This window comes from Rhineura floridana, chromosome 8 (genome assembly GCF_030035675.1).
Source record: "Rhineura floridana isolate rRhiFlo1 chromosome 8, rRhiFlo1.hap2, whole genome shotgun sequence".
Lineage (NCBI taxonomy): Eukaryota > Metazoa > Chordata > Lepidosauria > Squamata > Rhineuridae > Rhineura > Rhineura floridana.
This window is the reverse complement of record NC_084487.1, coordinates 92,693,026-92,718,706: the sequence shown is the minus strand read 5'-3', so window position 1 is coordinate 92,718,706 and position 25,681 is coordinate 92,693,026. Positions and strand designations below refer to the sequence as shown.

Sequence of the window (25,681 nt, the reverse complement as noted above, 5' to 3'; positions counted from 1 at the left end):
TTGCTTCTCTCTTACCCTTTGTTCCAACTGAAAAAAAGGTGTCTACTCAGTTTCAGTGTGGTTCTATGAACAGTTAAACTTTGGCTGTTCTTTGTATCTTGCCATTTAATTCACTTTAGAGTAGGGTTTATTACATATATATCATGCCCTAGCAGCTCAGGAGAGGTTACATGGGGTTATCCTATGCCCATGAAGTAGGTTAGGCTGAGAGATTGTGATTTGCCCAAGGCCAGGCTGAGGTTTTCAAAGATGGCCAAACTCAGGGGAGAACCGCTTATCCAAACGCAACTGCTTGTTATTTGGGGGGTGGGAATGATCCACACAGAGAAATCAAGTTTTGCATATGTATTGGCCCTTGCCAGATTTGGATTCTGAAGGTGATTCAGTATCTGCTTGTCTGCACATGCAATAGGGTTTCTCCTCCCTCTTCACACCCTGCCCGCAAGTACTGCTGTGGAGATGTTAGGGAGTGTGGGGGGCTACAGAGCGAGAGGAGAAACCGAAAGTCCTGTTGTGCAAGTGGGCAGATGTCATTGGATATCACCCTGATATATTCTTCAAGGCATGTTGAAAAAGTTTTACATAACATTGTTTCTGCCATGTATTAATTGTGAGCTGAGCTTGGGCAAGCATTACTTTTAAATACACTATGAGTTTTCATTTAAATATAGACAAGCATTTCTTAAGAGTAATATAAAATGTATCAAATTTCAGTTGTATGAGACTTTTATTTTTTTAATTTTCTGCTTAAATCCACTTAGTATTATTAAAATGAGAGAATTCTGTCAGTAAAAACAACCACACAATAGGCGTAGTACTTAGTATGTCAGAGATGGAAACCTTTTATTTATATATATTTTTTAAAAAATAAAAACTATTTAAAATCCTCCAGTTAGACAGTATATTATGAAAGCCTCCATGAAATGTTTTACTGTACTTTTCTGATAAAGTATGCCAAGCATTAATACTAGTGTTTGATTTTTTTTTCATTTTAACACCTAATACAGTTTCAATTTAAAGGATCACTTGCACAAAAAAATAAACACATTTGGTATAAAAGGTTTATCACTTTAACACCCTTTTTAATGACCTGTACCCTGAATGGCCCCCAAACATATAAAGACTAGTGGTACAATTTGTTTTGTTTAAAGTGTACAAGAGTCTGTTTTTATTTATCAAGTAACCCTAAGAGGACACCAGCCCAGTGTATACAAGAACCATTTTCTTCAGCCTGCTGAATTCAGTTTCAACAAGAAACAAAGCTATAAAGGCATCTGAAAAAATCCATTCTCTTAACATTCTGATTTTCTGCACCACTTATATACACAAAAATCCACATAACAGCTCAAGTACAGAACATGCAGTAGAATGCCAGCTAAATATAAAACCATTCAAAATTTTAATTTGCTGGAATTATTTGAAGACTGAATTGTTGTGGAATGCCCACTGCTTAGGGAAATGGTTTGAAAGTACAAATGCCTGCATATGTTTGCCACTGGAACAATCCATGGCTAACTGGAAACGTATTTATAGCACAACAGCAGTGCATAAATAATTTAAGTACAATATTAAAACACAACTAGCAAAATTAAGAAGTCAACATTTTATGACAACTAAATCAATCCTCTTTTGACTGGTTTCAAAGACGCATTCCCTCCCCCACCCCAAAGTAGCACAATGTTTTTAACTGAAGTGAGCAGAACATTTATTTATGCCTATTGCCTCTTCTCTTCATTGCAGCAGTACACTGTGGACAGTACCATTTTCCTTTTGGTGCTTCTGTCAATCCAACACAACCATAATGGAACCACTCTATAGGGCACTGTAAGAAAAGTAAACAAAGACATTAATTGGTCCCTAAAGGCTGACATTACAAAATACCAGACTCTACAACACAGTATAGGTTTGTTTATTTATTTATATATTTATTATTTGATTTATACCCTGCCCTTCCTCCCAGCAGGAGCCCAGGGTGGCAAACAAAAGCACTAAAAACACTTTAAAACATCTGTTTGGGCAGATATCCATAGCCTTATTTTATTGCACAAAAAGAAAATCATATTACTAGCTTTAATAGCTAAGGTTTGGAATCAATTGGGAAAAGTACAGAAGCAAAAAAATACCTGACCTCTTTGGTAAGCTTCATAGATTTAAATTTATATGCTATACAATTTTACCATGGCTCTGACCGAGAGAGCTTTGTATGGACAACAGGGGTTCTAAATTCTCCCCTTCCAACACCAATCTCCATTCAACCTCAAGGCCAACAAACTGACCTGAAACTCAAAGCAACTAAACATCCTCAGCTACATCATGAAGAACTGCTGCTAGAAAAAGTGAAACCTTGGTGCGCATGTGCCTCTGCACATGTCTAATCTTTCTTTGGAACTTGGCTCAAAATTCTGGTTTAAACTAGAAAACTGGAATTAAAATTGAATTTTCAGCAGCATAGCTTTACTCCTATTCTTTTTTCGGCTTTTCCATACTTACATCCTGGTTATCACAGCCCACCATTTCACCATAGGACACCTATGAAATAACACAATATGCATAGTTTAGAGAGCATTAACATCTTCCATGATCAGAGCATTTTTCACAACAATGAGATATTATTAAGAGGCCATAAATGGTGTACTATGCAAATTGTTTTATGTTGGAAACATTCATGTTACGCATTTGCTTTTCTGTTTTTGCGTTGTTTTGCTTTGTTTCCATTATTTAGATACCCAAGAAGTGTTTGATTTTCTAGTTAATCCAAAATCAATAAGGCATCAATTTTACACTTGTTTTGGCTGTCACTTTGATAAACTGCCTGGATAAAAATAAACGTTTCTTATAAAAAGATTAGGAGGGCATTAACTTTCTACATTTTTTAAAATGTAGAGCTTTAATACCTATTGTCTGTGCCTACTTATTCTATGTAGAGTATATGCCTTTCATTTTAACCGAAAATTTTCTTATGTGTTTTCAGATGAAAATCTGAAAGGCCCTAGTCTGTAAATCTGGCTGTGCTCACCATGCCTTAGGTGAGATTAGCACTTATCTTATGTTCAGTATGTGTACAGATAGTCCTGACTGCAGGTTTGTTTGTTGTCAACAGAGAACTTTTCTGTGACCTAATTCAAAGATGATCTGAGTTGGACCACATTATTACAGAGCAGATTTGGCTTTCAAAAAAGAGGTATTAACTATGCTTTGCCTTTTCCTACTGTCAAATCACCAAGAGAGATCTATATTAAAGTGAATAGTGTGCACAGACAAATAATGTCTGTGTAACGAAGCAACAGTAATACTAAAACCAAAGTTTAAACAGCTAATTCCATTACCCCAGTCATTACCTGAATCAGTTCTGCATCACTATCCCCCAAATTAAGCAGTTTTTCTGAAAGCATTAAAATGCCTCAAACTAGTTTTAGGTTTTACATTTTTAAAAAAAGGTTAACACGGTCAAGATTGTTTTGCTTACAGAAACATCTCTCTAGAATGACCAGGTGCCAGATATGTGCACTTCCTATTTATTCAATCTTTGTTTATTCAGGTCTTTGCCACTTTATTTCCTCTTTATGCCCGATTTCCCCCTTACTTCTTGTCTCATGAGATTGTAAGTCTGAAGATGGGCCTATCTTTTATTTGTAAGATTTGTACGGTGCTGATATTTTTAACTACTTTTCAAATAATACATGTTATTTTTACTTCCAGAGCAAATGCTTTAACATTCCTCATAAACACTGACCTTCAGATATTACTATGTGAAAACGAAATGCCAAGATTCCTTCACTAAACTACAAATTATGCAGCTACAAAAATAAAGTTCTATGATCAAAAATCATGCTAGATACATTTATACACTATACATTGTTTTTGTAAATGGTACACTGTTAAAGGAATAAAAAAATTGAAGAGCCCACAGGAAGGACGGCATGCGAGTATTGCAGAAGCTGTCTATGCACTGAGGTGAAACAGCAAAGAGACACAAAGTGCAGAAGCTAATACTGAAAACCCCTATACATTAGCACTATCTATACATTTTCAACAATTTTAATAAAAAGCCACAATACAATGAAAATAGTTCATTTAAAACAAAACAAAACTGGGCATTCTGCATATATCAACACTTTATCATCGCAATTGCCTAACTTTATAGGTCAGTCATTATAATGTGCAGTCCCAAGCACTTTATAATCTTTTAAGTGCAATCATTTCAAGTTGAATAGTTTATTATATAGAATCTGCTATCTCTATTCTCAGCAAATGAGCCAAAGTCAATGAATCAACGAAACTATCCTATAAAACTATGAAACTTTTTACCCTAAGTACATGTATTCTACTCTTTAATATATCATATTTAACAGAATATACCTGATTACAAATGCAGTAACGTGGCTCATTCGGATCATAGGTCCAATCAACTTGGCTATTAGATTCAGACTCAGGTATTACTGCTGTTTGTTGAGACAGTTCCTGTGCTAGAGCCGAGGATGAGGAACAAGATGACAAAGAGGAAGACGAGGAAGAGGAAGATGATTGCTGACTCGAAGTTTTGTTATTGTTTCTGAAAAATAAAGATACATCCAATGTTTTCTCCCCTTACTTTCCATAAGGTTGTGTGTGTACTGAAACTACAAAGACACTACAGTGAGGTATATTTGGCATGAAAGTTTTTTTTAAAAACAAACTATTTAACAGTCTAGTAATGAGCATTTCCACTATGAGAAATTGTATAAGCCTCCCTCACTGCAGGTATCAACTTCATAATTGCATTATTTCCTATAATTAAGAACTGGGGATGTTATGTCTGTACTGGCTCATCACGTTTTTTAAAGATAATCCTTTAACAGTTTCACCAGCAATATTAATTATATACAGTGTAAGCCCATATTTCATAACCACCTCAGTACCAGTCAATTTCTTCCAAAATCTGGAGCTGCTGAGGAGCTAGATTATTATTTACCATTTCCTTGAAAATCCTTGTTGATTTTCCATGGAGGTTTACCCTACGTTTGTAAGTTCTATAAACTAGTCTGTGGATGGCTACATTTATATTTTATTTTGATTTAGCATTTCTTCTAGAGTTTAAGAGCCAGAAACCCTTCAGTACTACAGAAAGAGTACCACTGGGCAATGGAGTGGCCAAGTTAACGGAATGCATAGCTTGAATCATCTCAGAGTCAGAGCATGTACCAAAATAAGACCACCACTTCAAAATATTGAATTTTCTGTTTAAAAACTGCTAACATGATTGATAATAAATTTATAATTTCTGCAAATGCTTAACCAACCCCAGCTTAAGAGATCATTTTTTATGAACCCACTTGCTTTTTCGACCACTCCGTGAATCTGTGGTTGATGAACTCAATGTCTGTGATAATGTAGATGCCAAAGCTGATGATGAGTATCCAGCTGTATCTCTGGATAATGAAAATTCTCTTCCAAGTTGGAAGTCATTGTTCTTAAAAGCTTCATAACTTGCTTTTAGGCTAGACGTTCTCCTCCCTTCCTTCATCTAAAAGAAAACCAGCAATATTAATATAGTACGTTGTTGCTAATAAAAATGTAAAGCATGTTTTCACCTATTAGTTGTATAGCGTTATTTAAAGAATATACTAGTGTTTCCAACACTTTATGAATTGTGGTTTGATCTTTCATACCTATATGCCCTAAGAAACCAAGCTGGATATTCCTACCTCGATCTTACATGCTATTTCAATGTGACTTACTCTTAAGTGACTCCACAGGACTGTAGCCTAAGATTGCAATCCAATGTCCACTTACTTCAGAGTAAGCTCCACTGAACTCAACAGAACTTACTTCTGAGTAGACATGTACAGGATTAGTCTGCAAGTCTCAGTAAACACATGCAGGTTTATGGTTAAATCTGCTGTAAATAGTTTTTAGAATGCTCTGTGTAAAATAATTGTCTCCTTTCCTATATAATCCAGTGCAGTGGTTCCCAACCTTTTTTCCCCCATGGACCACTTGAAAATTGCTGAGGGTCTTGGCAGATCTCTTAAGAATTTTTCTGACTGTAATGACTGGTACTAGACACCTTTAATTGTATTTGTACTGCTTCTTTTATTTCTTATATTGTATTTTTTGTATTAAAATTTGAATTCCATAGCATTCAAATTGTAAACGCTCTTCACAGACACACCATGGACCAACTAAATGAAAGTCATGGTCCACTTGTAGTCCATGGACCATAGTTTGGGAGCCGTTGATCCAGTGCCATAAAAATTTATGTTTATAGAAGGTGACTTTATTGAAAATCTAATCTAAACCAAATACCAATCTACCCTGAATAGAAGTTGTCCAAAACAGACTACCTGAGGTAGGCATTTTAAAAAAAAAGTATTTAGAATTCCTTACCTGTGCTGTGGCTTGCACTGCCTGAGCTGCTGCCATGGTAATAGCACCAGCTCCAGCTCCTGAAGATAATGAGCCCAGGTTATACGATGCCAATGGCTGAGAAGAATTTGCATTATATGCACTGTTGGATGAGGATGATGAATTACTGTTTCGACACCCTTGATGAACAAAGGGAACACATTTATATAGTCCAAAATGAAAACTAAAAGTAGATTTAAATTTACTTCAGCTGCCATTACCAGTGAAAAATTACCCAGTTGTTTAATGAACAAATATAGTCACAGGATATAATGATCTGTAAAAAGTCTTGGCATCGTTCTATTCATCAGATGTCTCCATACATTTGCTCTCTCACCCCAGGACTTAAACGATGTAGGCTTAAACGATAAAGTAATAGAGGCTCTCTGGTGTTAAAATATCAACTGAGGGAGTGCTCTTGGTAGTTTCACTATGCTGAGAAGTGCAGGGAATGGCAGTCTGGGAGAGGGCCTTCTCTGTGGTAGCCTGCAAGCTGTGGAACTCTCTCCCCAGAAGTGTATCTAACATCTTCATTATACAGCTTCTGTCATATGCTGAAGACACACTTTTCCCTGCCCTTTGATAGTTAAAGGGTTTTTGTGGCTCCCACCTCTTATTTATCTATTTAACAAAATTTACATAAAGCTTGATTGCAAAAAGCCTCTAAATGGTTTACAAGAAATAACATCTTCCGTTTTTCCTTACATCTTTACACCTCTTCTATTTTCTTTAATCGAAACTGTGCTGCTTTCATATCTATATATCTATATATAGATATATATATGTTAATTGCATGATTATACTATGGTGAAGGGCAGATAAAAAGTCTAATAAATAAGTACTAAAATAAATAAATAGTAAGACTGTGGGAAAGTGAGTTCATTATTTCAAATATCAATATATCATTTGATAGGATTACTAGAGCAATGCTGTTGATATCCAGATTAGTACAGGACTACTTCCTTTTAATGAAGATAACTATACTACAACACCTAACCTAAAAAGTGCATGTCTTGAGAATCAAATTAAAGGCAATAAAATAATTAACTAAATTGTTAGATGGCACACCTGACTTGCCTGTGAGCCAATTTTCTTGTACTTTCTAGAGTACAGTTCAAAATAGTGCAATGGTAAGTATCTTTAGAAAGAAAAGTTATCTGGAAAAAAATTGCATTTTTGCCCCCCTAAAATAAAACAAAACAGGAAGGGAATTCTGCCATAATTAATAAGTCAATTTGGCCTGTGGCAACTGTCACTCCTTATATTGGTAAAATGGGCTCCACTTCCATGTATAGGTGGAATTACTGCCAAAAATGAGCCTGGGAAGTGATTCTTCCATATTAGGAAGACCGTTCAGTTAAACAGAAAATCTACATGGTGGAAACACCATCACAGTCCCTTTTGCAGCTTTGAATGTAGTGCTAACAGGGACTGGCCTTGGAGTACTCTTTCCTAACAGTATACCTCTTCAAAGGCCAAAACAAAGTGTTGTTTGTGGAGGCAGGAAAATACAGCCATGTCACTGTAGGGCCTGACAAACAATCAAATAAAAAGAGGGTTGAGTGAGGTGAAGGGGTAACCGTGGTATGGAGGAGGGGAAAAGACAATGGGAAATTGGCTGAAGAAAGTAGGTAAGGAAATAAGGTAATGAAATATATGAGGGGATGAGTGAGAAGAAGAGTAAGTCTGTTGGATGAGCAAGTGGGAACACAGGGTCCAAATTTTCCTCCTGCCTCAACAAGATCTTTCAAGCTGTGAGGAGGCAGTTCTCCTCCATAGGTACACTCTCCCAGCTAAATTAATCACCCACACCATTTCTGAGGTGGGTAGGAGAATGAAGCAAGTGCTTCCAATCAGGGAATGAATGCATCTTGTCACCTTTGTCTTCTGAGCACAAGACAAGGTTGGGAGAAGGTGAGTGATCTCTCTCTCTTGCACACACTGGCCCCTATAACCATCACAGGAACTGGAAAGCTGCTGTTGCAACCCCTCTTCTCAAGATGGTGGCTGTCTGCAAAGACAACTCCATGGAGCCAAGAAGACAAATAAGAAAACAGGAGGAAGGAAACATTCCTCCTCTTTGCCTTACTCCTGTCCTCCATCAGTGACAATTTTGTTGTATTACATACACATGTAATACAGGAGTTACTTCCTAGAAAGCTGCCACAGTATCAGCATTCTGTTCTGCTTACTCCAAGTAACTCACCAGGGTTAACTATCGGTTCAATTTGCTAACATTGAGACAGTTGCCTTTAACTTTAGAAGCTCTTTGTGTATCAGATGTGTTACACAGTTGTTATCTTTAATTCTGACAACAAACACTTTAAAAAATAGATTTTACCTGCGTTCTTTGAACAGCAAGTAGAAGCAATGCCATTATTAAGCCAGGAAACAGAATATTCTCACTTTGACATGTATGTTGAAAACTTCACTTATGTTTGACATTTTAATTACCTGGTGCATTTTCTTTCGAGGCATCTGAAGTGAGAGTTGACAGAAGAGCTTCAGACTTAAACTTCTTTTCAGGGACATGATCTGCTGCTGCATGGTGAGATGAGGGGTTATGCTTCCGTTCTATATGAGCAAAGAAGACACACACTATTAATCCAAAAGTCTCACTTGAGGTGTTATGCAAAGGACTTAACACTGACTACAGAAGAAAAAAAAACCAAGTGTACATACCATGAAAAGCACCACCAATTTTCACTCCAAGATCTCTGTTCAATAGATTGTGCCAAATTCTGGTGGTAGTTTTATGACACAGACAGCTCTTAATGACAGATATTTGTTTAGGAAATTAATTCTGTACTATTATTTTTCATTCATACCCTGGGCAAGCACAACGCAATGCACCACTTGAGACCACCCCACCACCACTTCCTATTTGTCCCACTGCCTCTGGAGGCTGCACTGACAAGTTCAAAGCTGTACTCTGAGAAAAGTCAGAGTGATGCATTGAGGATGAGATTGCCTTAGAGTGCCTGCAACACTGTCACTTTACCATGACGATAGCAATAGTCTGAAGTAACCAAAGTTACTTTAAACAGTATTTGTTGCATTCATGGTAAAGTGACAGCAGCACCACAGGCACTCTCTGAGGCACCCTTGAGAACAATGTTTTGCCCTGAGAAAGGAAACCTTCCTCAGGGTGAAGCATGCTGTGGGTGCTTCGGAATGTGCCTGCACCACCACTGCTGTGCTAGCAGATTGATCAGGCGGGCAGGAGCAGCAGCGACTGGGCAGGCTTGGCAGCAGCAGCAATCAAACCAACAGCCATGGTTATGGTGGCAGTGGGTGGCGTGGCATGATCTGCTGTCTGAGCAATGTGGCTCATGGCAGAACTGGCCATGTTCACATTAATGCAAAAGCAAACGTTGAAACTTTCAACTTACTTTCTACTGGAGTGTGTGAATGAGCATGATGGTTATTCAATGGCTGTGATGGTGTATCCAGTTCCAAAGAACCTATTGATAAGAGTTTTTGGAAGATAAAATAGTTATGACTGCGTTAAAAACTTTAGTTTCATTAGTCTATACCATTTTTAGAATAAACTACATTTTATTTTCATTTGCAAAAGAATAAAGTCAGAAGAAACAGGTACTATGAAATTCACCAGAAAGATTTTTGTTCTGCATCCTGGTTTTTATTTTTTTCAGATTAAACCCATTGGCATCTTGAGATTTGAAGAGAACCCTACCACAAAGATGGGGAATCTTTTTAAGTGCATGGGACACACTGTCTCATGGGTAACTTTCCAGGGGCTGCATGTCACTGGTGGGCTGGGACAGAGACAAAAGTGGGCAGAACAATAGATGTGACTCTTATATTTGTACAAACTACAAGATTACATTCCAGCCATTCACTCCCACACATCTCTCAATCCAGGCAGGTGAGAAATATTGTCATAGTTCAAGGACACATTTCAGCCAGGCAAAACACTCAAGGAAGGCATGCAGTGCTGGTAAAGGATGTGGCCTGCAGAGTACGGCCTGGAGAACCATATTTGGCTCCTAGGCCTGAGCTATCCCACTCTGCCCTATCAATATGAATGTGTACAAAAGCAACAGATAAGATCCTCCACATGAGACCATCCAAGACTATTTTTCTTTTTAATGCATAATATGTTGAAAATAAACTTTAAAGATGGCTTACAATTAAGCTTAAAATGGTATACTGTAAAATGCTGAGGAAATAAACTAAAAAGGTAGTTTACAGTATTCAAATTGTTTTTTAAAAGATGTATTTTAAATTGTATTTGTTTTTAGTTACTGTAAACGGCCCAGAGAGCTTCGGCTATGGGGCGGTATACAAGTATAATAAATAAATAAATAAATATCTATTGTAATACAGATTCTCTTGTTCATGCTACTGTGTTATCACTCAAGAAGAAACCTGAGCCACAGTCTTATTGGTCATTATTTTATTATATAATTAACAAAGAGACAAAAGAGAGAGAGAGAAAATGCTCTATTGTTGCAGTACCAACATATGTGCTGGCAAAATTCTAATACCTGGAAAAGGCCACCAAACATACTTACGTCTTTCCAATATTTCTGTAATCCCAGCATTATCTGCCTCAAGCTCCATTTTAAATTTTGCTAATTCCTGGTCCAATTTTCTTAAGTGACGGTCTACCTGATTTAAGAATAGATTTTTTTAAAATGTCAGATTATTTTTCAGCCAGCTTTATAACGTCATAAAATAAAAAATGTTACTATGAAGTGTGAAAAACACTAATATTATATATTTTAAAATCACTAATTAGAATCTGCATAGTAAGTTCTCTGCACAGGAAAATGTTAAAAAAACCTAACAATGTAGTCTTATACAGGTCTACTCAGAAGCCAGTTTCGTTAAAGTCAATGGCACTTGCTCTTAAATGTGTATACTGAGAAATAAATTATTGAACAATAAGTTATTTAATTGAATGGGCTTTACTTCTGTGTGAATGTATACAGGATTGCAGGACTGAAAAAAATTGAACAATCATGTACAAGCTGGACCACACCTCAGGAACTTATTTCTATTAACAAAACATATGAAGAAAGTAAGATATTTTAAAGTCTTATGAACATGAAAAGTTTTTGGAAACCTTTTGTACTCAAATGACTGCAAAGTATGGCTGCAATTAAAACCCTCCACTACTAGTTCTACATACCTAAGAGGATTTTGAATTTGCTTTACAAACAACAGCAACCTCCCCCCACCCCTGAACTTTTTTTTTTTAATTGTGAAATGGAATGGATGGAAGACTGCCATTTAAAAATGCACAAATCCCACTGGGATGCGCCCATTGCCTGGAGATTATCTAAAGCAGGGTTGGGGAATCTCCAGCCTGCAGGCCAAACTTAGCCCACCAGGGGTTCAAATTTGGCCTGTGAGGAAGTTTTCCCCCAAACCACACCCACCTTTCATCATATGTGACATCAGGCGTGGGGCAGGGAGAGATGTGGCTGCCAATGCACAATCAGGAGCCTTAAAGTGTGCTCCCAACTATGTACTAGCAAGGGAAAGCAGGCTTCTGCTCTACCTGCCAGATTGGCAGCATGTCATATTTAAGAATGAGTGTTAAAAGTTTTAAAAGTCTGTGAATTAAAGTTCATAATCTAAGTTCTGTATTTTACTTACTAAATCATATATCTGATTGGCCAACTGTACTTTTTCATCTGCATCTTCTAGGGCTTTATAGTAATCCTGTTTGGGAACAAATAAGAAAAGCAAAGTATCTTCAAACATCATTTTAAGTTATGATTACAAATGAGTAATAACTAACTAGGGTGAAATTACCCAATGAGAAATGTTATTTTTTAAAAAATAAAAACTCTGAAGATCAGAGTTAACAAGTTTTTGAAAAAGCTATTTTAAGGTAACTGGCTGAGTGAAATGAAGACTGTTAGTTTAATTTGCTCATTTGGTGTTTTGTATGTTTATGATATAATAACACTGCTAAATACTGAGATATCACAATGAAAGTTGAGAGCATGATTTACTTTTAAGTTCAAATATGACTATTTAATCCACCACACCCGTTTTGAAACTGTTATGGAAATATATATATGCACTCAGTGGTCTGAGCTGCGTGTGTGCCAGTGTGTGTATTTACCTTAGAAGCAGGCTTTTACCCTGCATTTAGATCACTGAGACTTTTTAGTAAAGTAAGAAAAGGTACTTTATTTACAGAAATACATAGTAGATATATTGCCACTCTCGATTGCTTCCCAGTCCTTCTTGGTTGGTGAGCTGGTTTTTCTGCACAGGTATCCCACTGCAACTGCCACATCTGGCCTGGTAACAGTACTGATATACAGAAGTTTTCCAATGGCTTGTCTGTAGCTCTCATGGTCTTCCCATGGTTGTTTGTTGTGGCCTGGTTTCAGGTATCCTACTGCCATTGGAATAGGTGCATTCTTCAGTCCTAGATTCTTGAGAAGGTCTTGGATCTTGTCTTTGACTCAGCAATAAGGATCCATCATCTCTTTCAATCTGTATTCTGCGGTAGTGAGTGACCTCACCGAGGCACTTCACTTCAACCTCTTTGTTGAGATGATTCACTAGTTGTTGCTTGTCCAGTGGGTCTTGATAAGCCAACAGTAGATCATCAACATAAATCAGTAAGTAAGTCCATCTGGTGGTACACCTTTGTTGGTGCGTTCAAAGCATCTTGGTGCTGGCGCTTCAGCTGTCTTTTGGCTCTGATGCCTCTTCTGGCTCAGACTCATCTTCTCCTGCTGGTGTATTATTGTGATCCCTTCTGTTGTGAAAGAATAGCTCAGTGTCTTCTTCCATTTCACCGTTATCTGTTTGGTGTGGTGCCTCTTCTAGTTGGTGTGCACACTTTCCTTCCCAGTGGACAGCTCTGTATACTCCAGCTTCACCAGTTTTGGGATCTATGACTTGGTATCCCTTCTGCATTAAAGAATATCCAATGAATATACCTTCCTTGGCAATGTTGTCAAATTTTGACCTCTTTTGTTTCGGGATGTGTACAAAGACCTTGCAGCCAAATACACGAAGGTGAGACACGCTTGGTCATTCCATAGCTCGAAAGGTGTTTTGTTGGTTGCAGCTGCCGGAAGTCGGTTCTGCAGATAGGTGGCAGTAACAGCTATTCCCCCCCCCCAGTACTTCTGTGGTAACTGCATCTTCCAACAAGGAATGAATCATCTGTCCAAGAGTTTGGTTCATGCGTTCCGCAACCCCATTTTGTTCCAGAGTATAAACAACAGTAGTCTGGTGCTCCATGCCTTCCTCATGTAGAAAATCTTGCATAGCCCTGAACACAAATTCTCCTCCATTGTCAGATCTTATTTGTGGCTTTCTGCCAAATTTGTTGGACACAATTCTGATATAGCCCTTCAATTTTTGAAGTACTTGACTTTTCTCTCTCAGTAGGTACATTGTAGTATACTCTGAGTAATCATCTATGAAAGTAAGCATGTATAAATTTCCGCCCTGTGATGGTGTTCTCATGGGCCCACAAAGGACTGTGTGAATTAATTCTAGAGGTTTTGTAGTTTTCCTTTCACTTTTCTTAGGAAATTTTGGTTTCACTTTTTGTCTTTACACAACATTCACATTTTTCTGTGTATTTACGCTGTCCAATTTTAATGCCTCTAGCCAAATTTTCCTTCTCTAGAGCATTGATTATGGCTAAGCTGGCATGTCCCATTCTTCTATGCCAAACATGTAAACATCTAGAATCACAGGTTTCTTTGGCTGTATTTGCATGCATAGTTTCAAAATATTCCAAATGTGAAGTCCATTTTTCAGTACAACATACTTCTCCTTGGTCTAAAACTTGGCAAATTTTGTTACTGAAAAAATGTTCACCTCCAAGCTCCATTATTTTAGTGGCACTCATTATCTATAAGTGCTGGAACAAATAGGCAATTTTTCAGTTCAAACTCTCTGGTGCTCTCTGCCATTTTGCAAAGCAGCTTCACCGTGCCTATTCCTTGAGAACAGAAAATGTCTCCTGATGCTGTAATAACATTCTGTGTATGGGGGCTAAAGTTCTTAAACAATTTTTATCATTTATTAGATGTATGGTAGCCCCACTGTTGATCTGGTTTTAAAATCATCATTCCTTCCATCAGTCACTATGTGATTGGAACGCTTCAGCAATTCTTCCTTTGTCTGTACCCTGCTGTGGCTTTGCAGCATGACTCATCTCTCTATCCTGCCTTTGGTTGCTGTTTCTGCCCACAGTAAAATTTGCTTTTTCAGATAGAGCTTGTTCCTGTCTCTCTTTATAGTCCTGATCTTTCAAATAACCCATAGTCTGATCCAGGTTCTGATCTGTCTGTTCTAGTATGCAAGCCATTATATAATGACGTTGATTTAGAGGCCAGCAAAATAACTTTTTGTAAATCTTCATCCAATGATCTTCCACGTGTTTCTAATTTTCGAAATAGACTTGTAAATCTCTCCAGATGCAGATTTAGATCTTCTGTCAGATTGTTTCAGCATGTACAGCAACTTATAAAGGAACATCACATGATTTTTAGATTTTCTGTGACACACATTTTCAAGCTTTTCCCGTATTTCTTTAGCATTCCTACAGCCCATGCAAACATTTAGTGCCTCATCTGATAACGCAGAAATAGATTTCACTTTGGTATGCTTACGCTTCCAGGATGCAGTGGCTGCTTCATCCGCTGCTGAGGGTTCAGGATCAGCCAGAACTCCATGCAGATACTCCCCTTTAGAAAGTGCCATCATTCGAAGACTTCAAATTGCATAATTGTCCTTGGGATGCTTGTATTAAGTGTTGATTCTTCAGCTACGGTTTCCTATCTTTTGTTCTGCTTTTCTTTCTCTAACCTAAAGTCTCCTTTCGATCTCTTTTGTAAATCACACACAGTTCTTAGCCTTTTTAGCTTTCAGGCACAACCTGCAGCTCAATTTAGTTCAACTAGGGAGAGATGCATAATATCTGTCCCCTGTTCCGGGCCTGTCCAGAGCCAACAGACAGCTGGGGGATGCTTGACTCCACACTCTGGCCTTCGACTGCTGCTGTGCAATGCCAGGTCTGTTGCCCAAAAAACATCCCTCATCCATGATATGATATTGGATGAGGGCGCGGACCTGGCATGTATTACGGAAACCTGGCTGGATGAGGCTGCTGCTCCTATCCTTGCAGCCATGTGTCCAGCTGGTTTCTTGTATGCACAGCAGCCGAGGGTCGGTAGTCGGGGAGGGGGAGTGGCGGTTATTTACCGAAGGTCCCTGGTTCTCACCAGACCTCCTCTCTGTGAGACCAAGGTGGCAGATTGCATGTACTGGAGGTTGGGCCCAAAGGGCAGTCTAGGGATTCTGCTCGGGTACCGCCCACCCCGCTGCACGACGGACTCCCTGGCCGAGGTGCTGGAGGTGGTCTCGGCTGTGCGTGTACAGTCCCCAAACCTGCTGGTATTGGGGGACTTCAATGTACATTCAGAGGCCATCCTTACTGGGGTGCCTCAGGACTTCATGGAAACCATGGCTTCCTGGGAGCTGCACCTTATTACAATGGGGCCCACCCATGTAGCCGGTCATGCACTCGACCTTGTGTTTGTCTTGGGAGAGGAGGGGAGTGATCTGAAAATTGGGGGTACATCCATCACCCCCTTGTCATGGTCAGACCACTACTTGGTGAGGTTGGACCTTTCAGTGCCACAAACCCTCCGTGGGGGTGGAGGACCTATTAAAATGGTCCGCCCCAGGCGTCTGATGGATCCTGATGGATTCCTGAATGCGCTTGGGGATTCTCTGGAGCATGCACACAGCCACTCGGCGAAGACCCTGGTGGAGGGGTGGAATGCCGCAATCGCCAGGGCATTAGACCGGGTGGCTCCGAAACGCCCTCTCCCCCTGAATAGAACTCAGATGGCACCATGGTTCACCCCACGGTTGCGAACTCTGAGGCGGGAGGTGAGACGGCTAGAGCGCCGGTGGCGGAAATCTCGCTCTGACGACGAACGGACACATGTTAGAGCGGCTGCGGCAGCCTATCATGTGGCAATAAGGGCAGCAAAAAAAGATTTTTATGCTGCCTCTATTGCAACTGCAGAGTGCTGTCCCAGGAGACTGTTCCAAGTGGTCCGGAGCCTGGTCGGTCCAGTTGCTCCAGAACCAATGGAACATGCTAAGGCCTCCTGTGACGAGTTTGCTAAACACTTTACGGAGAAAATTGATCGTATTAAGAGTGCTATTCCGTGCGCTGTGGACACAGTGAGCGAGCCAGAGGTGACCAGTGATGCTCTGGTGGTGTGGGATCAGTTCCAGCTTCTTCCATCTGATGAAGTGGACAAGGTGCTTTCAACCTTAAAGCCAACCACTTGCTTACTCGATCCTTGCCCATTGTGGCTCATTATGAACTGCAAAGATAGACTGGGTGAGGGGATCAAGATGGTGGTAAATACATCTCTCGAAGAGGGAGTGATGCCATCATCGCTCAAGGAGGCAGTAATAAAACCAATCTTAAAGAAGCCCTCCTTGGATCCCCAAGATCTGAACAACTTTCGCCCAGTCTCAAATTTGCCATTCTTAGGCAAGCGATTGAGCGGGTGGTGGCAAAACAGTTGCAAGCGCACTTGGAGGAAGCGGATTATCTGGATCCATTTCAATCGGGCTTCAGGCCTGGACATGGGACTGAAACAGCCTTGGTCGCCTTGGTAGATGATATGAGGAGGGCGTGGGATAGGGGCGAATGCACCTTCCTTGTCCTCCTGGATCTCTCAGCGGCTTTCGATACCGTTGACCACGTTATCCTCCTGGACCGCCTGAAGAGGTTAGGCATAGGGGGCACTGTATTGCAGTGGTTCCATTCCTTCCTCTCTGGTAGGTACCAAAGAGTGGCATTGGAGGATGAGGTTTCGGATCCTTGGCCTCTCACTTGTGGGGTGCCACAGGGTTCCATCCTCTCCCCGATGCTGTTCAACATCTATATAAAGCCGCTGGGGACAATCATCAGGAGATTTGGGCTGCAATGTCATCAGTATGCGGATGACACGCAGCTCTATCTCTCATTTAAATCTTCACCGAGGTTGGCTGTAGAAACCCTGTCCAAGTGCCTGGAGTCGGTGAGTGGCTGGATGGGAAGGAATAAGTTGAACCCTGACAAAACCGAGGTACTGTTTGTGGGAGACAAGGGAAGGCTGGGGGATGTGGACCTGGTGCTCAATGGGGTACGTTTGCCCCTGAAAGACCAGGTCCGCAGCCTGGGGGTCATTCTTGACTCCCAGCTGACCATGGAGGCTCAAGTCTCGGCTGTGAGCCGGGCGGCGCTGCATCAACTCCATCTGATACGGAGGCTGCGCCCCTACCTTCCCAACCATCTCCTCCCACCGGTAGTACATGCCCTGGTCACCTCTCGCCTAGACTACTGTAATGCGCTCTACGTGGGGTTACCCTTGAAAACGGTCCGGAAGCTGCAACTGGTACAGAATGCAGCGGCTCGTCTGATTAAAGGCAGCCGCCGGCAAGATCACATCACTCCAGTGCTGAAGGAGTTGCACTGGCTACCGGTTGTTTACCGGGCCCAATTCAAGGTGTTGGTTTTGACCTTTAAAACCCTATACGGTTTTAGCCCAGTCTATCTGAAGGAGCGCCTCCAGCATCGTCAGGGATGCCGCTCAACAAGATCAGCCTCAGAAGACCTTCCCTCGATCCCACCGGTTAAAACAGCTAGACTGGTGAGGACTAGAGAGGGGTTTTTCAATAGTGGCCCCCACCCTGTGGAACTCTCTCCCAAATGAACTCCACCATGCCCCTTCTATGATAAGCTTCCGCCGGGCCTTGAAGACCTGGCTCTTCAGGCAGGCTTTTGGGGTAGGTTAGGTTTCTTACGGTTATGGTTTTAAATTTTAATGTTTTAATGTATTGTTTTATCTTGTACGTCGCCCAGAGTGGCTGGACAACCAGCCAGATGGGCGACTAATAAATTAAATAAATAATAAATAATAATAGTAACTGGGCAAGCTTAACCCTTTGTTATGGAAATATATACATGCAGAGATACTCTGAGCTGTGTGTGTCTGAGCTGTGTGTGTATTTACCTTAGAAGCAGGCTTTTACCCTGCATTTAGATCACCAAGACTTAAGACTTTGTAAAATAAGAAAAGCTACTTTATTTATAGAAATACATAGTAGATAGGAAAGGCATACCAAGTTCTAACTAACTAACTAAGTTGGAGGCACAATGCCCAGACTTCGGTATTGCCCTCATGGCTCAGGAGAGACAGCGAAGACAAAGATGTCTCCTCTCTCCTCAGACAGTCAAAGAAGAAGACAAAGGAAGGAGGGGCAGGTCAGCTTTCCTGAGCATATCAGTTTACAATGTAAGGAAGTTAGGCAGAGAACAGCACAGGTAAAGGTAGGCATCTAGCCAGCTGGAGGACCCTAACTCTATCTTCCTTCTAGATTACAAACAAAAGAACCCAAACAGGAGTTGCTCTTGCCCCATTTCCAACAGAAACATGGAAGAGAAATTCAAAATACAGTAAAGTATTATCTCCCCTGAATAATGAAGCATGAGAATGAAAGTTATAAAATGCTGTGCATACCAAAAATAATACCCATACGAAGGGACCAGGAAATTTGTAAAACAAACAAACAAACAAAAAAACAGCTTAATGCTTATTGTCCTTGAAGAATGAGACACTGGAATTAAAGATGCTGCTCACACTTAAGACATTTTTGCATTTCAAATCTGCAGTTCAGCCAAAGCCCATGTTCAAAGAAATGATTCAAGCTGCAGGAAATCCATTCAAATCTTTCTTTGTGACTATTTCTGAAGGGGAGCTTGTTTTAGGCTTTTTACACTAACATTCCAAATTTACAATACAAACACCCTGATCCTAAGCCTGAATAAATGTCCCAATAAAATAAAAATGTATATTTATTTCTTTAACTCTGCTTAGAAGTCACTTATTCATTTTCAGGCAAAACAAGAGATCAGTTCTGAAAAAAAATTGCAAGTTGTGCTTTTAATTGTACAGAAGGTCAGCCATGGTCTTCTATAATTTCTTAGCTCTGAGTAGATAGTTTGTGTGAGACTTGAAAAAAATCCAATCTCCTGTCAGGGTATCATCAGAACCAATTCAACAGTATGATTGTGGGGGTTTACTTCTTTTGATCAGATTTTACCTTATTCTTACCTTTTTAATTGATGTCATTTGTTCTTCTCTCCATTCTGGTTTATTTTTCTTTGCATTCATAAAAAATTCATTTACTCTTTGCTCCAGTTGATCCATTGCATCTTAAAACACACAGAACATTAGAGCACGTTCATTTACCTTGTATAAATATGCAAAGTAACTGAATAATAGAAGTAAGTATATATACTTTTGGGTATGTTCTTAAGAAAATGAATACATGTGTGGTCATGTGATGAGTGGTCAATTTTACCTTTTCTATTAGTCTCATTTTAAGATTTTAGGGGCACACAAGACAATCCTAAGAATTATTTCTCAGGAATATGTCTCATTGAATTCTATAGAACTTACTCCCAAATAAATGCATGTATCATCACAAGCCTTAGTCTGCAAGTCCAAATGCATTTAGTTGGAGTCAAATTTTATTAAAAAGAATAAGGCTTAATTTTGGATAATATATTTAGGAGCTCTGTGCCTGTCTTTAAAACCCACAGCAAACACATCAACTGCAACCCAGAATTCTTAACTGCTGACATTGCTACGTAAAGCAATGAGAAAAATTAGTACACCAGCACAACAGACCCAATATGATAAAGGGTGCAATCCAACTGCTATTTACTCTGGGCTGAGGGGTCCCGGTCAGTCAGGCTACGCTGGCAGAAGCCCCTCATCCTGGCTCAGCTGTGGTGGAGCCAGAACCCTGCTGGCTCAGCCGGGGAAGCCCAGCACAATGGAACGGGAGCTGACGGAAGCAAGCATAATGCCCGAAAAAGGAGTGTTCTGGGGACATGTCGGAGAAACGGCTGCGTGGGGGGATTTAAGCCACATCCAACTAACGTTCGGAGCATTCTTGCAGGTCCTGATCCAGGCAAAAGTTACACTGGGGAAAAGGTCAGTCTAAGAAAATGATTGCAATGGATGTCAGTGGAGACTGCTTATTCCCCGGTAGGGATATTTGTGAGAGCCAGCTTTTACTTTCTGGTCCATCCTCTACTAGGATGTACAAATTCTGCTGATTTATAATGTGGTACTGTGTAGTGACATATTCTAGAGATGGCTTCTTTATTGAATTAATTTTCTTTCCTGTGAGTCTGAGAACAATGCCTATTATTCCACAGACTGATTTAAATCCTCACTCCTCTTCCATATGGGTTCCTGAAGATTCCCATAAAAAAAAAAAGAGAGCCAGTGTGGTGTAGTGGTTAAGGTGTTATCTCATTTTCAATCCTGCATAATTTCACATACAGAAAATGGACAGAATGCAGTTCTAGAGGGAACTGGGCTACAAAAGGTGAACTAGAACCTACAGCGTTAATCCTGTTGCTGGAGAGAACCCATCAGATTAGCAAAGAAAAAGCAGTGGTTGCTAAGAGATAAGTTCCTCCTTGCTTCAGATACTGTGTCTGCTGTCCTGGGTGAAAGTGTTATCAGCTCCAGCTTGTCCCTTTATGCAGAAGGGGTACTTGTGTCTGCTTGTATACAGAATGTGCTTGTCTTTAGGCTATGGGTTCCTAATGAGGCATCTGTGAGCTCTTCCGTTTTTTAAGTGAGTTGTTTTTAGTTCTTGAAGGGGTGTTTAGTGGAGGTGGTTGCCTGTTCTTTGGAGGGGGATACTGCCTGCTTTTTTTGTCTGTGTTTTATTTTGCGGGGAGGTGTTTTGCTCGTTTTAGTTTTGTGGTGGTGGGGAAGTATGCAGATTTGTGTGAGGAAACAAAATTGTATGTACACACCTGCATTTTTTCTATTTGTCTTGTGTTTACATGAAAACTACATGTGTGTCTGTCAGATAACATTGATATAATTCATGGATCATTTTAAGTCTGATATTATAGCATATCAACACATGTTAAAATTGCACACTCCCGCCCTGTAGAGTCCTATGGTACTCTACTGTCTTTATAAGAAGTTAATTTCTAAGTCCCATGATCAGGGGACATAGAATGCTTGGGTAGGGTTTGATCTGGCAACATTTGGATCAAAAATTACTCCATAAAATGGTTATTCCGTGAAATAAATTATACAAATCCTAATGCTATTCAGAAAATCATGCTTTACGGTTTTACTGTAGTAACTTCCTTCCTAACCATGCTTACTTGGAATGAAGTCCCACTGAGCTCAACAGGGCTTCCTTCCTGGTAAGTATCCCGCGTATGCTTACTGAGAAGAAAATCCTGTTTAACTCCAGGGGGCTTACGTCCCGTCAGGCTGCACACTGTAGCCAGACAGCTTGTATTATCGGGGCTTATTACAAAGCTTGCGTTTCTGCGCGGCGGGTGGGGCCGCCTATGTCGCTCACAGCAACTTAACTTATCTCGGGGGACGGAGGGCGGGCGGGACCTCGTCCAGCCCGTCCCTCGTTGGGCTGCGCGAGACCGCGCCAAGGAGGCGGTCTGTGGGCGGGGCCGACTCACGTACTCTGCACCTGCAGGTCCATCTCGCGCATCTCAGTGAACCTGTCGCGGAGATCCATGGGAAGTTGTTCGATCACTGCAGGGAGGGGAGGAGAGAAGGAGCGAGTTAGCCGACATGAAAAGGGGAGGAAGGAGTGGGAGGAGCCTCCGCTTCGCTCTCTGTCCCCCCCCCTTCGGGCCTGGTGACCCCCGCCTCGCTCCCCACAACAAAGACTCACTTTCGAGATAATCCTCTAGGTACAGCATGGCGACGTTGACAGTGAGGCCTGTGCTGAGGGGCCTCCGTTATCTCTGCGACGAGCGAGGAGGGGGGAAAGAGGGTGGGGTAAAGGTGGAAAAAATACCGCCTCGTCCCTTCCAATATGGCGCCGGCACCGCCAACAACACCAGCAGCTCGACTCAGCGAAAACAACATTGGCGGCTGACGCCGCTCGCGTCGGTTACGACGCGATTGGCTCCCTAGGCATCTGACGTAGGCGTGCGGCTCGCGCTGTACCCTTGTTTTCTGGGAAATGTAGTTGTGTGGCCAAAGGCAGGGAGGTAGGAATACGCAAGAACTACATATTCCATTAAGCATCGCTATTGAAGCGGCAGCTGTGGGAGGAGGTTACGGCGACGCGGGAAGTTGTGATCGCCCCGCTGTGCCTTGCGATATACTTTCAAGTTATTTGCGGATCTAATGAGAGTTTGCCTTTCGTGAGACTATTACTGTACGAGCCAAGGAAGCTTAGCTAGTAGATCAGTGTTCTATGCATCCTTACTTGTAGGTAAGCCTCGTTCCGTTCAATGGGGCTTGCTCCCAGGTAAGGATTGCAGGATTGTACTTTTAGTTTTTTATCAACCTGGGAGTGGATCTTTCAAAAATCTGACCTACGATATAATAAAATGTATTTATTTATTTAAAGTGTTTCTATCCTGCCCTTTCCTCCAAATTAACATAACATCCCCTAAAATAGGGCACTCAGGGCGGCACTCGGGCAATAAAATCTACACTGCAACGCTGAAAGGGAACAAGCGAAGTGTTTATGGTTTTGATACTAAATCCTGCGACGGGAAGTAGAATCATTGCACCTAACTGTAACCCTATGCAAAATTACTGAGAAGTTAGTTTCACTATGTTCAGTAAGACGGAATCCTGTGCATGTCTATTCACTCTGAGCTCAGTGACACTTTCTCCCAAGTAATTGTGTATAGGATTGCGTAGGTGAGGTGTGTTCAACTGATTTCTTTATCTGGAGGCTTGAGATAATTTGTGAAGAGAAGAACTACGCAATATTTGTTCATTATAACCAAAAAGAAAGGGAGAAAAACTGAATGGACAAGACATTGTTCTCTGTTTTAGGATTTATTTATTTTTTGGCAGATCGTTTTTTTCCTCTTTGCTAGTTTGCCCATTTAGTGGCAACTATGATGATAGTTTTGGTATTTCTCCAGTAGCAATTGCAATGTGGTAGTCAACTGACTTTCTGTGGAGCACTAAACGCTTGCTAAGCCATATCAGTCATTCTAATGGAACCATTATGAAATTCAGCCAATGCAAAAGCTTCTATTACCCATTTTATCATTTTATGATGGGTAATCATAGACTTGGGAGAAAACAAGCCACTGTTCAAGAAGCAAGGTTTTGTTTTGGTATTCTGTATTGCCTTTTCCCTTTCCTTTTCAATATAATTCTGCCCAGCTACTTATTCCAGTCTGTTACCTCACCAAACACTAATAGCTCCTGCCACATTTCCTGTTCATTTATAGTGGAAGGACGCAGGAGAACCACTGCTACTGATACCAGAATGAGGGCAAGTGCTCCCTTCTGCTATTTTAGTTTCTGGTAGATAGACTTTCACTGTTAATGGTGCATTGAATATGTTTTGAATTCAGAAACTGCATTTTATTTATTGTTTATTTAGAGCATTTGAACCCTGCATCTGTCGGGAATGCTTTGATTTGGATTCCTGGATTGAGCAGGGTGTTGGACTTGTTGGCCTTATAGGCCCCTTCCAACTCTACTATTCTATGATGCTCCCAGAGTGGCTTACATACAATCAGTTAAAGCGAGATAGTCCCTACTCAGAGGCTTACAGTCTTAAAAAAAATGACACAGAAGGGAAAAGGGACAGAGAGGGAAGAAGAAAAAAGCAAATTCAAGCATCAGTTCCCAACTGCCATCACAAGGGCTTCTGCCCTGAGGGAGTGGAGAAGAAGCAGTTGCCATTTCTTCTAAACAGAGGTCTTTTCAATTTTATTGTAACCCCCTCAACCCTATTAATGCTTATTATTGTGAAGACATTTTGTAAATTGCTTTGGGAAGTCTGCCTGAAAATCGGTATATAAATACCATAAATAAGGAAATAAAACTAGCCTTCAGAAGAGGTTCAAAAATCCTACAAATGGGTTGTTGTGAGGATAAAATAGAGAGGGAGGAGAACTCTGCCATCTTGAACTCCTTGGACAAAAGGTACAGCTGGGAGACGCCTCCTGAAATCGTGGGAAGCAGCTACCAGTCAACGTACACAACGCTAGATGGAACAGCCATTTGACTCAATAAAAGGCACTTCCTGTGATGCAAAATGGAAAGGCTTCTGCTTATCTTTATCATAAGGGGATCGCTGCTGTCCCCCAGTGGCTGTCATAGAGTTGAAAAGTGGGCCTTGTTTGATGTGGGACATTAAGACTCTCATGAGACTTCTGTTAAGAATTCTATCTTGTCCAATCCTAGCTCCTATTAGCAAGTGCTGTCGTCCTCGACTGTAACAACTGGAGAACTGGTGGAGGGCCTTTGGACCCTGATGAAGGCGATTGGCTGCTGCCTCTAGGGACAAGGGGCGGAGAGACACTGAAAACTGGAGAGCTCGATCCTTGACTCATTTTTAGAGTATTTTGGGTGGTTTTAAGGGCAGATTTGGGGTGGTTTTAAGGGTGGGTGGCCTGCCTGAGTTGCGGGCTCCAGTGTCGTGGCATGTGTATATCGGGGGAGTGATGGAGGGAGGGGGGAGGCCAAGATATAATGAGGCTGGATGGCAGATGCTGGTGGGGTGCTAGTGGCAGGCCACATCAGTTAAGAGGAACTAGGGAGAGATAATATCTGTCCCCTGTTCCGGGCCAGCCCAACACCGGAAGATAGCTGGGGGATGCGGGACTCCACGCTCTGACCTTCGGCTGTTGCTGTGCAATGCCAGGTCCGTCGCCCAAAACACATCTCTCATCCATGATATGATATTGGATGAGGGTGCGGATCTGGCATGTATTACGGAAACCTGGCTGGATGAGGCCACAGCTCCCATCCTTGAAGCCATGTGTCCAGCAGGGTTCCTATATGCGCAGCAACCGAGGGTCCAGAGATGGGGAGTGGGAGTGGCGGTCATCTATCGGGGGTCCCTGGTTCTCACCAGACCTCTCCATGAGACCAGGGTTGTGGATTGCATGTACTGGAGGTTGGGCCCAAAGGGCAGCTTAGGGACTCTGCTTGTGTACCATCCACCCCGCTGCACGACGGACTCCCTGGCCGAGGTGCTGGAGGTGGTCTCGGATGTGCGGGCGCAATCCCCAAATTTGCTGGTGCTTGAGGATTTCAACGTACATGCTGGGACCGCGCTCACAGGGGCACCTCGGGATTTCATGGAAACCATGGCTTCCTGGGAGTTGTGCCTTATTTCCATGGGGTCCATGCATGTAGCTGGTCATGCACTTGACCTTGTATTTGCCTCGGGAGAGGAGGGGAGTGATCTGAAACTGGGGGCTACATCTCTTACCCCC

General features: G+C 41.3%; 1 protein-coding gene across 2 annotated transcripts; it reads right to left on the bottom strand.

Annotated features, from left to right (window-relative positions):
• Window positions 1–818: 818 nt before the first annotated feature.
• On the bottom strand, window positions 819–22,388 carry ING3 (inhibitor of growth family member 3). Of its 2 annotated transcripts, XM_061640091.1 has the most exons (12): window positions 22,150–22,388; window positions 21,936–22,007; window positions 19,524–19,624; window positions 12,013–12,078; window positions 10,923–11,019; window positions 9,777–9,848; window positions 8,839–8,958; window positions 6,367–6,524; window positions 5,313–5,503; window positions 4,360–4,552; window positions 2,491–2,529; window positions 819–1,822 (listed from the first exon to the last, which is right to left on the bottom strand). In XM_061640091.1, the coding sequence occupies exons 1-12, from the start codon at window positions 22,175–22,177 to the stop codon at window positions 1,706–1,708; spliced, it is 1,254 nt and encodes a 417-aa protein (XP_061496075.1). In that variant the 5' UTR covers window positions 22,178–22,388; the 3' UTR covers window positions 819–1,705. The 2 variants fall into 2 exon arrangements, with proteins under 2 accessions (XP_061496075.1, XP_061496076.1); XM_061640092.1 differs by lacking the exons at window positions 21,936–22,007; window positions 22,150–22,388 and adding an exon at window positions 21,614–21,927.
• Window positions 22,389–25,681: the final 3,293 nt, after the last annotated feature.

Bases quoted from the DNA above. Each gene is read 5' to 3' on its own strand.
- ING3 (XM_061640091.1), bottom strand. From the start codon at position 22,177: ATGCTGTACCTAGAGGATTATCTCGAAA. The intron at 22,008-22,149 runs GTGAGTCTTTGT...CCCTCCCTGCAG, and splicing joins CCTAGAGGATTATCTCGAAA to TGATCGAACAACTTCCCATG. The intron at 12,079-19,523 runs GTAAGAATAAGG...GTTCCCAAACAG, and splicing joins AAATGACATCAATTAAAAAG to GATTACTATAAAGCCCTAGA.